Raw genomic sequence first — 18,495 nt, 5'->3', positions numbered from 1 at the left:
CACACAGCTGCCCAGCACAAGCCACTAGAGGTCGCTATTCTCCCAGGTGAGGAAGGCCACAAACCAACAAGAATGGAAGCTGTTCCAGCGGTCACTTGTACCAGCTGTGCACACTATCTCTATCACCATGAAAAGACAAAACTACAGGCAGACAAAGATGACAGAGACAACACCTGAGAAGGAGACAGACCTAACCAGTCCTCCTGAAAAAGAATTCAAAATAAAAATCATGAACATGCTGACAGAGATGCAGAGAAAAATGCAAGAGCAATGGGATGAGATGCAGAGAAAAATGCAAGAGCAGTGGGATGAAGTCCGGAGAGAGATCACAGATGTCAGGAAGGAGATCACAGAAGTGAAACAATCCCTGGAAGGATTTATAAGCAGAATGGATAAGATGCAAGAGGCCATTGAAGGAATAGAAGCCAGACAAGAGGAACGTATAGAAGCTGACATAGAGGGAGATAAAAGGATCTCCAGGAATGAAACAACACTAAGAGAACTATGTGACCAAGCCAAAAGGAATAATATTCGTATTATAGGGATACCAGAAGAAGAAGAAAGAGGAAAAGGGATAGAAAGTCTCTTTGAAGAAATAATTGCTGAAAACTTCCCCAAACTGGGGGAGGAAATAATCGAACAGACCATGGAATTACACAAACTACCAACAGAAAGGATCCAAGGAGGACAACACCAAGACACGTAGTAATTAAAATGGCAAGGATCAAGGACAAGGAAAGAGTTTTAAAGGCAGCTAGAGAGAAAAAGGTCACCTATAAAGGAAAACCCATCAGGCTAACATCAGACTTCTCGACAGAAACCCTACAGGCCAGAAGAGAATGGCATGATATACTTAATGCAATGAAACAGAAGGGCCTTGAACCAAGGATACTGTATCCAGCACGACTATCATTTAAGTATGATGGCGGGATTAAACAATTCCCAGACAGGCAAAAGCTGAGGGAATTTGCTTCCCACGAACCACCTCTACAGGGCATCCTACAGGGACTGCTCTAGATGGGAGCACCCCTAAAAGGAGCACAGAACAAAACACACAACATATGAAGAATGGAGGAGGAGGAATAAAAAGGGAGAGAAGAAAAGAATCTCCAGACAGTGTATATAACAGCTCAATAAGCGAGCTAAGTTAGGCAGTAAGATACTAAAGAAACTAACCTTGAACCTTTGGTAACCACAAATCTAAAGCCTGCAATGGAAATAAGTACATATCTCTCAATAGTCACCTTAAATGTAAATGGACTTAATGCACCAATCAAAAGACACAGAGTAATAGAATGGATTAAAAAGCAAGACCCATCTATATGCTGCTTACAGGAAACTCACCTTAAACCCAAAGATAAGCATAGACTAAAAGTCAAGGGATGGAAAAACATTTCAGGCAAACAACAGTGAGAAGAAAGCAGGGGTTGCAGTACTAATATCAGACAAAATAGACTTCAAAACAAAGAAAGTAAAAAGAGATAAAGAAGGACACTACATAATGATAAACGGCTGAGTCCAACAAGAGGATATAACCATTCTAAATATATATGCACCCAATACAGGAGCACCAGCATATGTGAAGCAAATACTAACAGAACTAAAGAGGGAAATAGACTGCAAAGCATTCCTTTTAGGTGACTTCAACACACCACTCACACCGAAGGATAGATCCACCGGGCAGAAAATAAGTAAGGACACAGAGGCACTGAACAACACCCTAGAACAGATGGACCTAATAGACATCTATAGAACTCTACATCCAAAAGCAACAGGATATACATTCTTCTCAAGTGCACATGGAACACTCTCCAGAATAGACCACATACTAGCTCACAAAAAGAGCCTCAGTAAACTCCAAAATATTGAAATTCTACCAACCAATTTTTCAGACCACAAAGGTATAAAAGTAGAAATAAATTCTACAAAGAAAACAAAAAGGCTCACAAACACATGGAGGCTTAACAACATGCTACTAAATAATCAATGGATCAATGAACAAATCAAAATAGAGATCAAGGAATATATAGAAACAAATAACAACAACAACACTAAGCCCCAACTTCTGTGGGACGCAGCAAAAGCAGTCTTAAGAGGAAAGTATATAGCAATCCAGGCACACTTGAAGAAGGAAGAAAAATCCCAAATTAATAGTCTAACGTCACAATTATCAAAACTGGAAAAAGAAGAACAAATGAGGCCTAAAGTCAGCAGAAGGAGGAACATACTAAAGATCAGAGAAGAAATAAACAAAATTGAGAAGAATAAAACCATAGCAAAAATCAACGAAACCAAGAGCTGGTTCTTTCAGAAAATAAACAAAATAGATAAGCCTCTAGCCAAACTTATTAAGAGAAAAGGAGAATCAACACAAATCAAATCAACAGAATCAGAAATGAGAATGGAAAAATCACGACAGACTCCACAGAAATACAAAGAATTATTAAAGACTACTATGAAAACCTATATGCCAACAAGCTGGAAAACCTAGAAGAAATGGACAACTTCCTAGAAAAATACAACCTCCCAAGACTGACCAAGGAAGAAACACAAAAGTTAAACAAACCAATTAGGAGCAAAGAAATTGAAACGGTAATCAAAAAACTACCAAAGAACAAAACCCTGGGGCCAGACGGATTTACCTCGGAATTTTATCAGACACACAGAGAAGACATAATACCCATTCTCCTTCAAGTGTTCCAAAAAATAGAAGAAGAGGGAATACTCCCAAACTCATTCTATGAAGCCAACATCACCCTAATGCCAAAACCAGGCAAAGACCCCACCAAAAAAGAAAATTACAGACCAATATCCCTGATGAATGTAGATGCAAAAATACTCAATAAAATATTAGCAAACAGAATTCAACAGTACATCAAAAGGATCATACACCATGACCAAGTGAGATTCATCCCAGGGATGCAAGGATGGTACAACATTCGAAAATCCATCAACATCATCCACCACATCAACAAAAAGAAAGACAAAAACCACATGATCATCTCCATAGATGCTGAAAAAGCATTTGACAAAATTCAACATCCACTCATGTTAAAAACTCTCAGCAAAATGGGAATAGAGGGCAAGTACCTCCACATAATAAAGGCCATATATGATAAACCCACAGCCAGCATTATACTGAACAGCTAGAAGCTGAAAGCATTTCCTCTGAGATCAGGAACCAGACAGGGATGCCCACTCTCCCCACTGTTATTTAACATAGTACTGGAGGTCCTAGCCACGGCAATTAGACAAAACAAAGAAATACAAGGAATCCAGATTGGTAAAGAAGAAGTTAAACTGTCACTATTTGCAGATGATATGATACTGTACATAAAAAACCCTGAAGACTCCACTCCAAAACTACTAGAACTGATATCGGAATACAGCAAAGTTGCAGGATACAAAATTAACACACAGAAATCTGTAGGTTTCCTATACACTAACAATGAATCAATAGAAAGAGAAATCAGGAAAACAATTCCATTCACCATTGCATCAAAAAGAATAAAATACCTAGGAATGAACCTAACCAAAGAAGTGAAAGACTTATACTCTGAAAACTACAAGTCACTCTTAAGAGAAATTAAAGGGGACACTAATAAATGGAAACTCATCCCATGCTCATGGCTAGGAAGAATTAATATCGTCAAAATGGCCATCCTGCCCAAAGCAATATACAGATTTGATGCAATCCCTCTCAAATTACCAGCAACATTCTTCAATGAATTGGAACAAATAATTCAAAAACTCATATGGAAACACCAAAGACCCCGAATAGCCAAAACAATCCTGAAAAAGAAGAATAACGTAGGGGGGATCTCACTCCCCAACTTCAAGCTCTACTACAAAGGCATAGTAATCAAGACAATTTGGTACTGGCACAAGAACAGAGCCACAGACCAGTGGAACAGATTAGAGACTCCAGACATTAACCCAAACATCTATGGTCTGTTAATATTTGATAAAGGAGCCATGGACATACAATGGCAAAATGACAGTCTCTTCAACAGATGGTGCTGGCAAAACTGGACAGCTATATGTAGAAGAATGAAACTGGACCATTGTCTAACCCCATATACAAAGGTAAACTCAAAATGGATCAAAGACCTAAATGTAAGTCATGAAACCATTAAACTCTTGGGAAAAAACATAGGTAAAAACCTCTTAGACATAAACATGAGTGACCTCTTCTTGAACATATCTCCTCGGGCAAGGAAAACAACAGCAGAAATGAGCAAGTGGGACTACATTATGCTGAAAAGCCTCTGTACAGCGAAAGACACCATCAATAGAACAAAAAGGAACCCTACAGTATGGGAGAATATATTTGAAAATGACACATCCGATAAAGGCTTGACGTCCAGAATATATAAAGAGCTCACACGCCTCAACAAACAAAAAACAAATAACCCAATTAAAAAATGGGCAGAGGAACTGAACAGACAGTTCTCCAAAAAAGAAATACAGATGGCCAAGAGACACATGAAAAGATGCTCCACATCGCTAATTATCAGAGAAATGCAAATTAAAACTACAATGAGGTATCACCTCACACCAATAAGGATAGCTGGCATCCAAAAGACAAACAACAACAAATGTTGGCGAGGCTGTGGAGAAAGGGGAACCCTCCTACACTGCTGGTGGGAATGTAAATTAGTTCAACCATTGTGGAAAGCAGTATGGAGGTGCATCAAAATGCTCAAAACAGACCTACCATTTGACCCAGGAATTCCACTCCTAGGAATTTACCCTAAGAACGGAGCAATCAAGTTTGAGAAAGACAGATGCACTCCTATGTTTATCGCAGCACTATTTACAATAGCCAAGAATTGGAAGCAACCTAAATTTCCATCGGTAGATGAATGGATAAAGAAGATGTGGTACATATACACAATGGAATACTACTCAGCCATAAGAAGTGGAAAAATCCAACCATTTGCAGCAACATGGATGGAGCTGGAGAGTATTATGCTCAGTGAAATAAGCCAAGTGGAGAAAGAGAAATACCAAATGATTTCACTCATCTGAGGAGTATAGGAACAAAGGAAAAACTTAAGGAACAAAACAGCAGCAGAATTACAGAACCCAAAAATGGACTAACAGGTACCAAAGGGAAAGGAACTGGGGAGGATGGGTGGGCAGGGAGGGATAAGGGGGGGTAAGAAGAAGGGGGGTATTAAGATTACAATGCATGGGGTGGAGGGAGCAAGGGGAGGGTGGGCTGTACAACACAGAGAGGACAAGTAGTGACTCTACAACATTTTGCTAAGCTGATGGACAGTAACCATAATGTGGTTGTTAGGGGGGACCTGATATAGGGGAGAGCATAGTAAACATAGTATTCTTCATGTAAGTGTAGATTAAAAATTAAAAAAAAAAAAAAGAAAGAAAGAAAGAAAAGGGGGATTACTCCTTAACAGGATAAAACTATTGGTAAATCAAAGATCAACGCATGCTTTAAATATCCTTAATGTTGATCACTTAAAGGGTGTCAGATGATCAGCTATGGAGGTACTCTTTTCTGATAATATTCCTTTCTCTTAATTGAAAAAAAAAAAAAAAGTAGTTACTGTGTGCTGACCTCCAATGAGTTCTGCACAGTGGTATAGAGGGCATGTCAAAGTGTGGGCAAAGGGTCTGTTTGTTTCTACGCAGAAGATCAAGACCTAGCTTGGATACCCAGAAAATGAACTAAGATACGATATGAGGAGGAGCTTCCAGCATCAGCACTCTCTGGAGGACTTGTGCCGGTGGATCATCATCAAAAAGCCTCCACAGGGATCCGAACGATGCTGCGGTTGTGGCTGCATCCAGCCAACTGTCTCCTGGACTTGCCATAAGAATGAGGAGGGAGATGTCTAGGCTGGCATGTGCATACAGTGAGACAACGAATTTGACCGGATCTGTACTATTGGAACTCAACCAGGAGTTGGGAGGGGTGCAAGTTGTAGCACTCCAAAATCTCATTACTATAGACTATCTATGGTTAAAAGAACATATGGGATGTGAACAGATCCCAGAAATGGGCTGCTTTAATTTGTCTGATGGTTCAAGTACAGTTGGACAATATCCATCATATCATAGATAAATTTTCACAAATGCCTAGGGTGCCTAAATGGTTTTCTTGGCTTCACTGGAGATGGATGGTAATTATAGAGTTGCTTTGTTTATGTCACCGTATTCCTATAATGTTAATATATGTGTGCAAATTAGTTAGTAGTTTAAAACCTATACATACTTAAGGTACTATACAAGAAGATATGTCAAAGAAATAATCAATCCTCCCATGTTTCCTTCCATATGCTACATCTATAGCTTTTCTTCTTCCTTCCTAATTACAACCCTTAAATAGAATTCGTGCCTCATATCGAATTTACCGAGTATCATAATTCCTCCAGGTGGTAAAGATACCTCGAGACAAGTGCTGGGCATAGAAGCCACAGGGCATAAATCTGCAAAGAAGTAAAAAGCTAACCTTTGCAAACAATATGGCTTCTCTCTCACTTACCAACTTTACATTTCCCTGTATGGCCCCGGAAGATGACTTGTTAGCCAGAGACGGGTAAGATTCCTCAAGGGAGGAACAACCTAAGACAGGCACAGTCGCAGGGGGGCCATCAGGTGAGAAAATGGGGATCAACAGAGGTGAGGCTCAGAACCTCACCCCCCCTGCTTTGAGAGAAATCTTCTGCATCCGTGGATGTCTTGCTGCCCTTGTCTAGCCTGGATTAATACTTAGTCCATAGGCACACACCTGATCATCTGATCATCTACATTGGCCTTCTTACAGCAGTAAACTATGTTTTCTACCTTTATCTTGCATCTACCTACCACTTCATCATTTTATTAAAAATAAAAATAATAATAATAATAGGAGAAATGTGGGATCAACATATAAATCAAGTACAAAAATCAAATGAATATTCATATTTTACCTGATTGTTTATAGGTCATATTGCATGATCAAAACCGAAAGTTTCTGTGATGACTGCCCTTGTACTGTTCACTATGTAAGAATTTATTCACTGTGTAAGAATTCGTTCACCATGTAAGAACTTGTTCGTTATGCTTCAGAAGATTGGAGACTGACGAGAATTAGGCTTGAGATGGATTAATGATTGTACATTGAGCGTTGACCCCCCTATACTGAATTTTATTGTTGTTAACAACCATTTGATCAATAAATATGAGAGATGCCCTCTCAAAAAAAAAAAAAAATGGGCAGAGGAACTGAACAGACAGTTCTCCAAAAAAGAAATACAGATGGCCAAGAGACACATGAAAAGATGCTCCACATCGCTAATTATCAGAGAAATGCAAATTAAAACTACAAAGAGGTAACACCTCACACCAGTAAGGATAGCTGCCATCCAAGAGACAAACAACAACAAATGTTGGAGGGGCTGTGGAGAAAGGGGAACCCTCCTACACTGCTGGTGGGAATGTAAATTAGTTCAACCATTATGGAAAGCAGTATGGAGGTTCATCAGAATGCTCAAAACAGACCTACCATTTGACTCAGGAATTCCACTCCTAGGAATTTACCCTAAGAACGCAGCAACCAAGTTTGAGAAAGACAGATGCACCCCTATGTTTATCGCAGCACTACTTACAATAGCCAAGAATTGGAAGCAACCTAAATTTCCATCGGTAGATGAATGGATAAAGAAGATGTGGTACATATACACAATGGAATACTACTCAGCCATAAGAAGTGGAAAAATCCAACCATTTGCAGCAACATGGATGGAGCTGGAGAGTATTATGCTCAGTGTAATAAGCCAAGCAGAGAAAGAGAAATACCAAATGATTTCACTCATCTGAGGAGTATAGGAACAAAGGTAAAACTGAAGGAACAAAACAGCAGCGGAATTACAGAACCCAAAAATGGACTAACGGGTACCAGAGGGAAAGGAACTGGGGATGATGGGTGGGCAGGGAGGGATAAGGGGGGGAGAAGAAGAAGGGAGGTATTAAGATTAGCATGCATGGGGGTAGGGAGAAAGGGGAGGGTGGGCTGCACAACACAGAGAGGACAAGTAGTGACTCTACAACATTTTGCTAAGCTGATGGACAGTAACCATAATGTGGTTGTTACGGGGCACCTGATAGAGGGGAGAGCATAGTAAACATAGTATTCTTCATGTAAGTAGAGATTAAAAATGAAAAAAAAAAAAAGAAAGAAAGAAAGAAAGAAAAGGGGGATTACTCCTTGATAGGATAAAACTATTGGTAAATCAACGATCAGTGCATGCTTTAAATATCCGTAATGTTGATCACTTAAAGGGTGTCAGATGATCAGCTATGGAGGTACTCTTTTCTGATAATATTCCTTTTTCTTAATAAAAAAAAAAAAAAAAAAAGCAGTTCCTGTGTGCTGACCTCCAATGAGTTCTGCACAGTGGTATAGAGGGCATGTCAAAGTGTGGGCAAAGGGTCTGTTTGTTTCTATGCAGAAGATCAAGGCCTAGCTTGGATACTCAGAAAATGAACTACGATACGATATGAGGAGGAGCTTCCAGCATCAGCACTCTCTGGAGGACTTGTGCCAGGGGATGATCATCAAAAAGCCTCCACAGGGATCCGGACGATGCTGCGGTTGTGGCTGCATCCAGCCCACCGTCTCCTGGACTTGCCATAGGAATGAGGAGGGAGATGTCTAGGCTGGCATGTGCATACAGTGAGACAACGAATTTGACCGGATCTGTACTGTTGGAACTCAACCAGGAGTTGGGATTGGTGCAAGGTGTAGCACCCCAAAACCTTATGACTATAGACTATCTACGGTTAAAAGAACATATGGGATGTGAACAGATTCCAGAAATGGGCTGCTTTAATTTGTCTGATTTCTCTCAGACTGTTCAAGTACAGTTGGACAATATCCATCATATCATAGACAAATTTTCACAAATGCCTAGGGTGCCTAAATGGTTTTCTTGGCTTCACTGGAGATGGATGGTAATTATAGATTTGCTTTTTTTATGTCACCATATTCCTATTATGTTAATATGTGTGTGTAAATTAGTTAGTAGTTTAAAACCTAGACATACTTAAGGTACTCTACAAGAAGATATGTCAAAGAAATAATCAATCCTCCCATGTTTTCTTCCATATGCTACCTCTATAGCTTTTCTTCTTCCTTCCTAATTACAACCCTTAAATAGAATTCGTGCCTCATATCGAATTTACCGAGTATCATAATTCCTCCAGGTGGTAAAGATACCTCGAGACAAGTGCTGGGCATAGAAGCCACAGGGCATAAATCTGCAAAGAAGTAAAAAGCTAACCTTTGCAAACAATATGGCTTCTCTCTCACTTACCAACTTTACATTTCCCTGTATGGCCCCGGAAGATGACTGGTTAGCCAGAGACGGGTAAGATTCCTCAAGGGAGGAACAACCTAAGACAGGCACAGTCGCAGGGGGGCCATCAGGTGAGAAAATGGGGATCAACAGAGGTGAGGCTCAGAACCTCACCCCCCCTGCTTTGAGAGAAATCTTCTGCATCCGTGGATGTCTTGCTGCCGTTGTCTAGCTTGGATTAATACTTAGTCCATAGGCACACACCTGATCATCTGATCATCTACATTTGCCCTCTTACAGCAGTAAACTATGTTTTCTACCTTTATCTTGCATCTACCTACCACTTCATCATTTTATTAAAAATAAAAATAATAATAATAATAGGAGAAATGTGGAATCAACATATAAATCAAGTACAAAAATCAAATGAATATTCATATTTGACCTGATTGTTTGTAGGTCATAATGCATGATCAAAACCGAAAGTTTCTGTGATGAATGCCCTTGTACTGTTCACCATGTAAGAGTTTATTCACTATGTAAGAATTCGTTCACCATGTAAGAACTTCGTTATGCTTCAGAAGATTGGAGACTGACGAGAATTAGGCTTGAGATGGATTAATGATTGTTCATTGAGCGTTGACCCCCCTATACTGAATTTTATTGTTGTTAACAACCATTTGATCAATAAATATGAGAGATTCCCTCTCAAAAAAAAAATAAAATAAAATAAAAATTAAAAAATTAAAAAAAATTTAAAAAAATAAAAATGAATGAGACATAGCTTGGATAACTAATTCCTAAATAATCAAAAAACAGATTATCTCTGCAAACTGAAACTTAGATTTGGAAATACTGCACTACTCCTTCTCTAATTATTTTAACATTTATCCTATCAAGGTAATATGATGTTGAAAGAGAGATGAATTGAGTGTTTACTTACCAAACCCCAAAATACTAGAATTTAAGCTATAAGGAAGTCTACTTAACTAAATATTACTACTTTACAAGTGACAAACTCATGAACCTTGCATTACATCATTTATGAAACAAAATAATTGAAATAATTTTCTTAAATCATTTCCAAACTGTCATTGTCTCAAGGTTAATCAATAAGCTACTGAATGATTTACCTCAAAAAAAATAATAAAATAAAAAATAAATAAATAACAAATAAACATAATAATAATAATAAAGGGAGAAATGTGGGATCAGCATATAAATCAAGTACAAAAATCAAACGAATATTCATATTTGACCTGATTGTTTATAGGTCATAATGCGTGATCAAAACCGAAAGTTTCTGTGATGAATGCCCTTGTACTGTTCACCATGTAAGAATTTATTCACTATGTAAGAACTCGTTCACCATTTAAGAACTTGTTCTTTATGCTTCAGAAGATTGGAGAGTGACGAGAATTAGACTTGAGATGGATTAATGATTGTACATTGAGCATTGACCCCCCTATACTGAATTTTATTGTTGTTAACAACCATTTGATCAATAAATATGAGAGATGCCCTCTCAAAAAAAAAAAGAAAGGGCAGGGGGAGAAGGGAGAGGGAGAGGTTGATTCTTCTGACACATGTAAATATGTTTGGACTCTAGCAATAAAATTTTATTTCACTATAAAAGAAAATGGGCAGAGATGAGCAGACAGTTCTCCAAAGAAGAAATTCAGATGGCCAACAGACACATGAAAAGATGCTCCATATCGCTAGTCATCAGAGAAATGCAAATTAAAACCACAACGAGATATCACCTCTCACCAGTAAGGATCGCCGCCATCCAAAAGACAAACAACAGCAAATGTTGGGGAGGTTGTGGAGAAAGGGGAAGCCTCCTGTACTGCTTGTGGGAATGTAAATTAGTTCAACCATTGTGGAAGGCAGTATGGAGGTTTCTGAAAATGCTTAAAGTAGACATACCATTTGACCCAGGAATTCCACTTCTAGGAATTTACCAGCAGCCCAGTTTGAAAAAGACAGATGCACCCCTATGTTTATCGCAGCACTATTTACAATAGCCAAGAAATGGAAGCAACCTAAGTGTCCATCAGTAGATGAATGGATAAAGAAGATGTGGTACATATACACACTGGAATATTATTCAGCCATCAGAAGAAAAGAAATCCCACCATTTGCAACAACATGGATGGAGTTTGAGGGTATTATGCTCAGTGAAATAAGCCAAGCAGAGAAAGACAAATACCAAATGATTCCATTCACATGTGGAGTATAAGAAAAAAGAAAAACTGAAGGAACAAAATGTCAGCAGAATCACAAAACCCAAGAATGGACTGACAGTTACCAAAGGAAAAGGGACTGGGGAGAATGGGAGGGAAGGGAGGGATAAGGGCGAGGAAGAAGAAAGGGGTATTACGATTAGCATGTATAATGTTGGGGGGAGCTATGGGGAGGGCTGTGCAACACAGAGAAGAGAAGTCGTGATTCTACAACATCTTACTATGCTGATGGACAGTGACTGTGGTGGGGTTTGTGGGGAGGACTTGGTGCAGTGGAACCCTAGTGGACATAATGTTCTTCTTGTGATTATGGGTTAGTGATAACAAAAAAAAAAAAATGGTTGGAGGTATGAACAGACACTTCTCCAAGGAAGAAATTCATATGGCCAACAGGCACATGAAAAGATGCCCCACATCGCTAATTATCAGGGAAATGCAAATTAAAACCACAGTGAGATATCACCTCACACCAGTTAGGCTGGCCAACATAGAAAAGACTATGAACAACAAATGCTGGCGAGTATGTGGAAAAAGGGGAACCCTCCTACACTGCTGGTGGGAATGTAAACCAGTTCAACCATTGTGGAAACCAGTATGGAGGTTCCTCAAAAAGCTCAAAATAGAAATACCATTTGACCCAGGAATTACACTCCTACGAATTTAACCCTAAGAATTGATCCCAGTTTCAAAAAGACATATGCACCCCTTTTTTATTGCAGCACTATTTACTATAGCCAAGAAATGGAAGCGACATAAGTGTCCATCAGTAGATGAATGGATAAAGAAGAGAAGATGTACATATACACAGTGGAATATTTATTATTCAGCTATAAGAAGAGAACAAATCCTACCATTTGCAACAGCATGGATGGAGCTAGAGGGTATTATGCTCAGTGAAATAAGCCAGGAGGAGAAAGACAAGTATCAAATGATTTCACTCATCTGTGGAACATAAAAGCAAAGCAAAAACTGAAGGAACTAAACAGCAGCAGACTCACAGAACCCAAGAATGGACTAACAGTTACCAAAGGAAAGGGACTGAGGAGGATGGGTGGGGAGGGAGGGATAAGAGGAATAAGGGGCATTACAATTAGCACACATAATGTAGGGGGCGCACAGGGAAGGCAGTGTAGCACAGAGAAGACAAGTAGTGACTCCATAGCATCTTACTATGCTGATGGACAGTGACTGTAATGGGTTATGTGGGGGGTACTTGATAATGGGTGGAATCTAGTAACCACAATGTTGCCCATGTGATTTTATATTAATGATACCAAAATAAAGAAAAATTACTTTGAAGATTTAAAAACCTCCACTTTTTATTTTATTTAAAAAATAAAGATTTAAAAAAAAAGTCAGTTATGTTTTGTTATTTTTATTATTGTATTTCCTTTTCAGTGTATCATTTGTAACTTTTGTATCTTTTAGACTTGGAATGGCTAAATACCAAGGGGAAGTTCAAAGTCTGAAACTGAACGATGACTCAGTCATAGAAGGAGTAAGTGACCAAGTGCTTGTGGCCGTTGTGATCAGTTTCACTTTGGTTGCTACCCTGGTGTATGCGCTTTTCAGGTGAGACCAAACGGCGAAAGGATTGAAATCTGTTTGCAAAGGCCAGAGAAGCTTTTGGCTTCTGACTGCTTCTAGGAATTTTTACCACTTAAAATATGAAAAGCAAGTAGTAGATCTCAGTGACTATATATTTACTTAAGTATTTTATTTATCACTAGGTTCTAAATGCTCCCATATATATGTTTCCTGTCACCAACTGTCTTATCAGATAAAATTTAAATTTATCACCCGTATTTTGAATAGAATGTTATTATTTTCTATGAGAATATCACAGTTTAAAAATGTAATTTTCATTATTGAATGCATCAACATGTTGGTGATATGTAGATAGTGCAAAATATTTTCATTCTTTAAGTGGAAAAACTGAGGCAAAAAAAAACTGACAGTATAAAGGGAATGAAGATTAAAATTAAAATTACTGTTACAGAATTAGGAATAATACTTAAAGGCCTCAGGTGTTTATATACCAATACACAGACAGTAGGCTATAAACTAGAAATTCAAGTGTCAACACATGGAGAGAAAATTTTATATATATCATTCAAACAAAAATGGACAAAACATAAAAGTGAAGAAAGATTAATTTGAAAAATTACAAATCAGTGAATTCCTATACAAATTCTCTATAGAAAAGATTATTAAACAGAATGAACACTTAGGAAAAATAATAATAATTGGTCCTTTTACTTCTACATTGTTGGTTTCTATTTAGGATAACGTTATCGTGATTTCAATAGGGCATTTTACATAGTACCTATTGATAATACTTGTGGACATAATGGGAAAATGGTAACCAGATGGTAGCAGATTTAACTGAATTCAAAACTGGTTTATAGGCTATCCTAGAAGTACTGAGTAATGCTTTAAGTGAACCAAAAAGGAGGACACTGGATTGTTGCAGAGCTCTGCCCTTGGACATGCTGGACTAATGTCTGTTAGCAACTTGAATGAAGACCTAAGAAGTGTGCTAATTAAATTGTTGGTTGGGAAATATAGCTAAGATATTGGTAACACAGAATCAAGATTTTAAAATGGGTAATCCTATACATCTTTGGTCAACTGGCCTTTGACAAGGATGTCAAGACTTTTCAATGGGAAACATTTTCAACATACAATGTTGGGACAATAGGATAGCCACATGCAAAAGAATGAAGTTGGACCCACACCAAGTCATATGCAAACATTAACTTAAAATGGGTCAAATATCTCAGTGTAAAGGCTAAACTGTAGAACTCTTATAAGAAAACATAGGAGTAAATCATTAAAATTCATAGGTGTGACATGAAAAACATGAGCAACAAAAGAAAAAAAATAGATTGGATTTCATCAAAATTAACTTTTTTGTCTCAAAGGACATCTTCAATAAAGTGAAAAAACAGACCATGGAATGGGAGAAAATATTTCAAATCATATATCTGATAAGGCACTTGCATCTGGAATATATAAGGAACTCAAAACTCAGTAAGAAAAAACCAAATAATACCGTTAATAAGGATGTGACCAGACATTTCTCCCAAGAAGATATGAATAAGCCAATAAGCACATGAACAGAGCTCAACATCATTAGTCATCTGGGAAATGCAAATCAAAACCACAGTGAGATACAACTTCATAGCCCCTAGACTGTCCAGAATTAAAGTCAGATAATACCAATTGTTGAGATAGAGAAATTGGAACCCTCCACCACTGCCAGTGGGAATGTAAAAATGGGTCAGCCACTTTGCAAAACTGTCAGTTCCTCAAATGATTAAACATGAGTTACCTATGATCTAGCAGTTTCACTCCCAGCTATGTATACCTATCAGAAAACGAAAACATGTTTCCACACAAAAGCTTGTACAGGAATATTCACAGCGGCATCATTCGTAAGAGTCCAAAGGTGGAAACAACCCTTATAGCCATCCACAGGTGGATGAATAAATCGTATGTGGCATGTCCATACAATGGAAGATTACTCAGCTATGAAAGGAATGACATACTGATACATGTTATATCATAGATGAAGCTTGAAAACATTATGCCAAGTGAAATAAGCCAGACACAAAAGTCCACATATATGAGTCTGTATGAATGTCCAGGATGGGGAATCAATAAAGATAGAAGTTAGATAGTGGTTTTTTAGGACTGGGGTGAAAGGGGGGTGTAAGGGATAGTAGCTAAAGGGTACAGGGTTTCTTTTTGAAAGATGGGGGTGGAAGGAATAGTAGCTAAAGGGTACAGGGTTTCTTTTTGAGGTGATGAAAATGCTCTAAAATCGACTATGACAATGCTTGCACATATGTGTGAATATACTGGAGGCCATTGAATTAAAATATATTTTGAATGTGTAAATTGTGCGGTATGTGAATTGTGTCTCAATAAACCTATTAAAAAATGGGTCATGGCAAGGCAAATACAAATAAAATATCTGCTCTTTACCTCTTAAGAATGGGATACAGATATGAATGTACTGTCATTGAAAGTATCCCAATAAATCTTCGAGCCAGAATTATTGGAAGACACATCGCAAAACCACAAATAACCTATGTTGTTTAAGAATTATTTCTTACAAGATTAATTTTATTTTAAAATATTATTCTTTTCCCTTAGCTTTCTAATTTTCCCTACTATGGATATCTATTACTTGTATTATAAGTTTTTTCCTCACAGACTGGAAAGATGTGAAGCCCAAACTGAAATTTTCTATTTAATAAGGTAATTTATTAAGGTAAGGTATTGTAGATATCAAAACCTTAACACTGTGGACTGAACTAATTGAAATAACCACATAAAGGTCACATATGGTTCATATTCAGTTTGGGTCAAGAATTTTAAACTGATAAATATTCAGGGGAAATTATCAGAATGGGTAAAGCTATGGAAACAAGTCATAAAAATGCTTGAAGGAACTGGGGTTATCTAGCTTAGGGGAAAAGACTGTTGGACATAAAAGCTGTCTTTAAACATGATGAGGGCTTGCTTTGTTGAAGAGGTATTAGATTTATTCTGTGTGGCTTCATGGGGAGAACCAAGGCCAATAGGAGCAGAGAAATGATGAGATTTTGGCTCAATCTAAGGATAACTTCAAATTATATAAGGTGCATCCCATCACTTAGCTATTGTCCTGAGTCTGTCATATGATAGCACTGGAGGCCAGTTTAAGTTCCTGTCTGGCTCTTCAGATTCAAAATCATTTGGCAATTGTAATCCTGTTGCTTCGACTTTAGTGATAAATTAGTGATGAGTTGGGAGAGGGGTGGCAATGTGTAGTTTGAAAGTCAAGCAAAGGAACTTTTGGTGTCTTTTCTGTAATTTCTTTGATGTTTTTAGTCATTATAATTCATTCTTTCTGCTGTATTGAAAAATACAGATAAAATTTACTATTTTAAATACACAATTCACAGTGTTGTATAACCATCCCACTATCTATTTCCAGAACTTTCCCATCACCCCAAACAGCAGCTGTACCAATTAAACAACTCCCTCTTCCACCTCCCCCAACCCATGGTACCCTCTATTCTACCTTCTGTCTCAATGAATTAGCCAATTCTAGGTATCTCATAAAGTGAATCACACAATATTCATCTTTGTATGTCTCGCTTATCTCACTTAATGTAGTCCTTTCAAGGTCCATCTGTGTTCTAGTATGTATCAGAATTCCTTCTTTTTTATGGCTGAATAATATTCCATTGTATGTATAGAACCCATTTTGTTAATCCATCTATTGATGGACATTTGGGTTCCCACCTTTTGGCTACTGTGAGTAATGCTGCTACCAAAACTGGTGTACAAGTATCTGTTTGAGTTCCTGCTTTCAATTGGAACTGCTGGATCTATGGTAATTCTATTTTTAACTTTTTGAGGACTTTCCAAACTTTTTCACAGTGGCCGCCCCATTTCACATTCCGACCAGCAGTGCAGAAAGCTTCCAATTTCTCAACATCCTTGCCAACACTTGCTACTTTCTGGAGCTTTTTTGAGAATAGCCATCCTGATGGGTGTGAAGTGGTATTTCATGGTGTTGATTTGCATCTCACTAATGACTAATGCTTTTGAGCATCATTTCATATGCTTGTTGGCCATTTGTATGCCTTCTTTGAAGAAATGTCTACTCAAGTCCTTTGCCTATTTGTGAATTGGGTTGATTTCTTGTTTTTGAGTTATGAGAGTTCTTCATATATACTGGCATTAATCACTTACCAGATATATGACATACAAGTATTTTCTTCTATTCCATGGGTTGTCTTTTTGCTCTCTTGATAGTGTCCTTTGATACACAGAAGTTTAAAATTTTGATCAAGTCCGGTTTATTTTTTCTTTTGTTGCCTGTGCTTTTGGCTTCATATTTAAGAAATCATTGTCAAATCCACAGTCATGATGATTTTCTTGTCTTCTTTCAAGATTTTTATAGTTTTAGCTCTTAAGTTTAGTCTAAGATCCACTTTGAGTTAGTTTTTGTTTATGGTATGAGTTAAGAGGCTAATTTCATTCTTTTCATCTGGATATACAGTTTTCCTAGCACCATTTGTTGAAAAAATTGCTCTTCCCCCAATTGGAGAGTGTTGGCTTCCTTATCAAAAATCATTTATCGCTATATATATGTGAGAGTTTATTTCTGGACACTGTGTTCTGTTCAATTGGTTTAGAGTTTGTCCTTATGTCAATACCACACTGTTTTAATTGTTACAGCTTTAGTAAGGTCTAAAGTCAGAAAGTGTGTGTCCTACACTGAAGAACCTGAGCTACAGGCCATGCTCTTCTTTTTCAAGATTATTTTGGCTATTTGGAGTCCCTGATATAAATTTTAGGATGGGTTTTCTGTTTTTGTAAAGAATACTGTTGGGATTTTGACAGGGACTGCATTGCATCTGTAGGTAGAATACTCTGGGTAGTCCTGTCATCTAAACTTAACGTCTTCCATCTTTCCACAAAAACAAGATGGCTTTCCATTTGTTTGTGTCTTCTTTGATTTCTTTTAGCAATGTTTTGCAGTCATAATTAGTTTCTTTTTAAACTTTTTTATTTGTTCTTCCTTCTTAAAATATTAAGAAAAGCTGCCATTTTATTGACATACCAGAAACCAATCAAAACAGCCTGGTAATCAGTTTGACCTATAAACCACATACTTGCACATTCGTAAACTTTGATTCAAACATTCTTTCTTGACCCAGGTTTTGGGTATAATTGTTTCCTCATATCAGAGGTTCCTGGCTCCTTTCCAGGGTCATATATAACTTAACTGGTTTGATAATTTTGTTTTCTACCTTGAAACAACAAGGAAGGACCATAAATCATTTCTAAGTACAATAACAAATGTGCTTTGATTCTGTATTAGCACCACCATTTTCCTAGGCCTGACCTACTTAGTGTCAGACGTCCTGTCATTTTCTCAT

At 37.7% G+C, this 18,495-nt stretch overlaps 1 protein-coding gene across 7 annotated transcripts in view; it reads left to right on the top strand.

The window, feature by feature from the left end:
- The window catches only part of RNF170 (ring finger protein 170), a 54,637-nt gene that overhangs the window by 12,456 nt on the left and 23,686 nt on the right, over nucleotides 1-18,495 (top strand). For 3 of the 7 annotated variants that reach the window (XM_073218810.1, XM_073218813.1, XM_073218812.1), the window contains exon 2: nucleotides 12,980-13,123. The exons of 3 other annotated variants lie outside the window; for them this stretch is intronic. In XM_073218810.1, coding sequence (XP_073074911.1) covers nucleotides 12,987-13,123 — 137 coding nt within the window. In that variant the 5' untranslated portion in view covers nucleotides 12,980-12,986. Of the gene's footprint in view, nucleotides 1-12,979; nucleotides 13,124-18,495 lie in introns of those variants that run through there. One more of the 7 variants, XM_073218814.1, reaches the window with a different exon arrangement.

This window comes from Manis javanica, chromosome 12 (assembly GCF_040802235.1).
Source record: "Manis javanica isolate MJ-LG chromosome 12, MJ_LKY, whole genome shotgun sequence".
Classification (NCBI taxonomy): domain Eukaryota; kingdom Metazoa; phylum Chordata; class Mammalia; order Pholidota; family Manidae; genus Manis; species Manis javanica.
The sequence above is the reverse complement of the archived record's forward strand: the minus strand, read 5'-3'. Positions and strand labels throughout refer to the sequence as shown.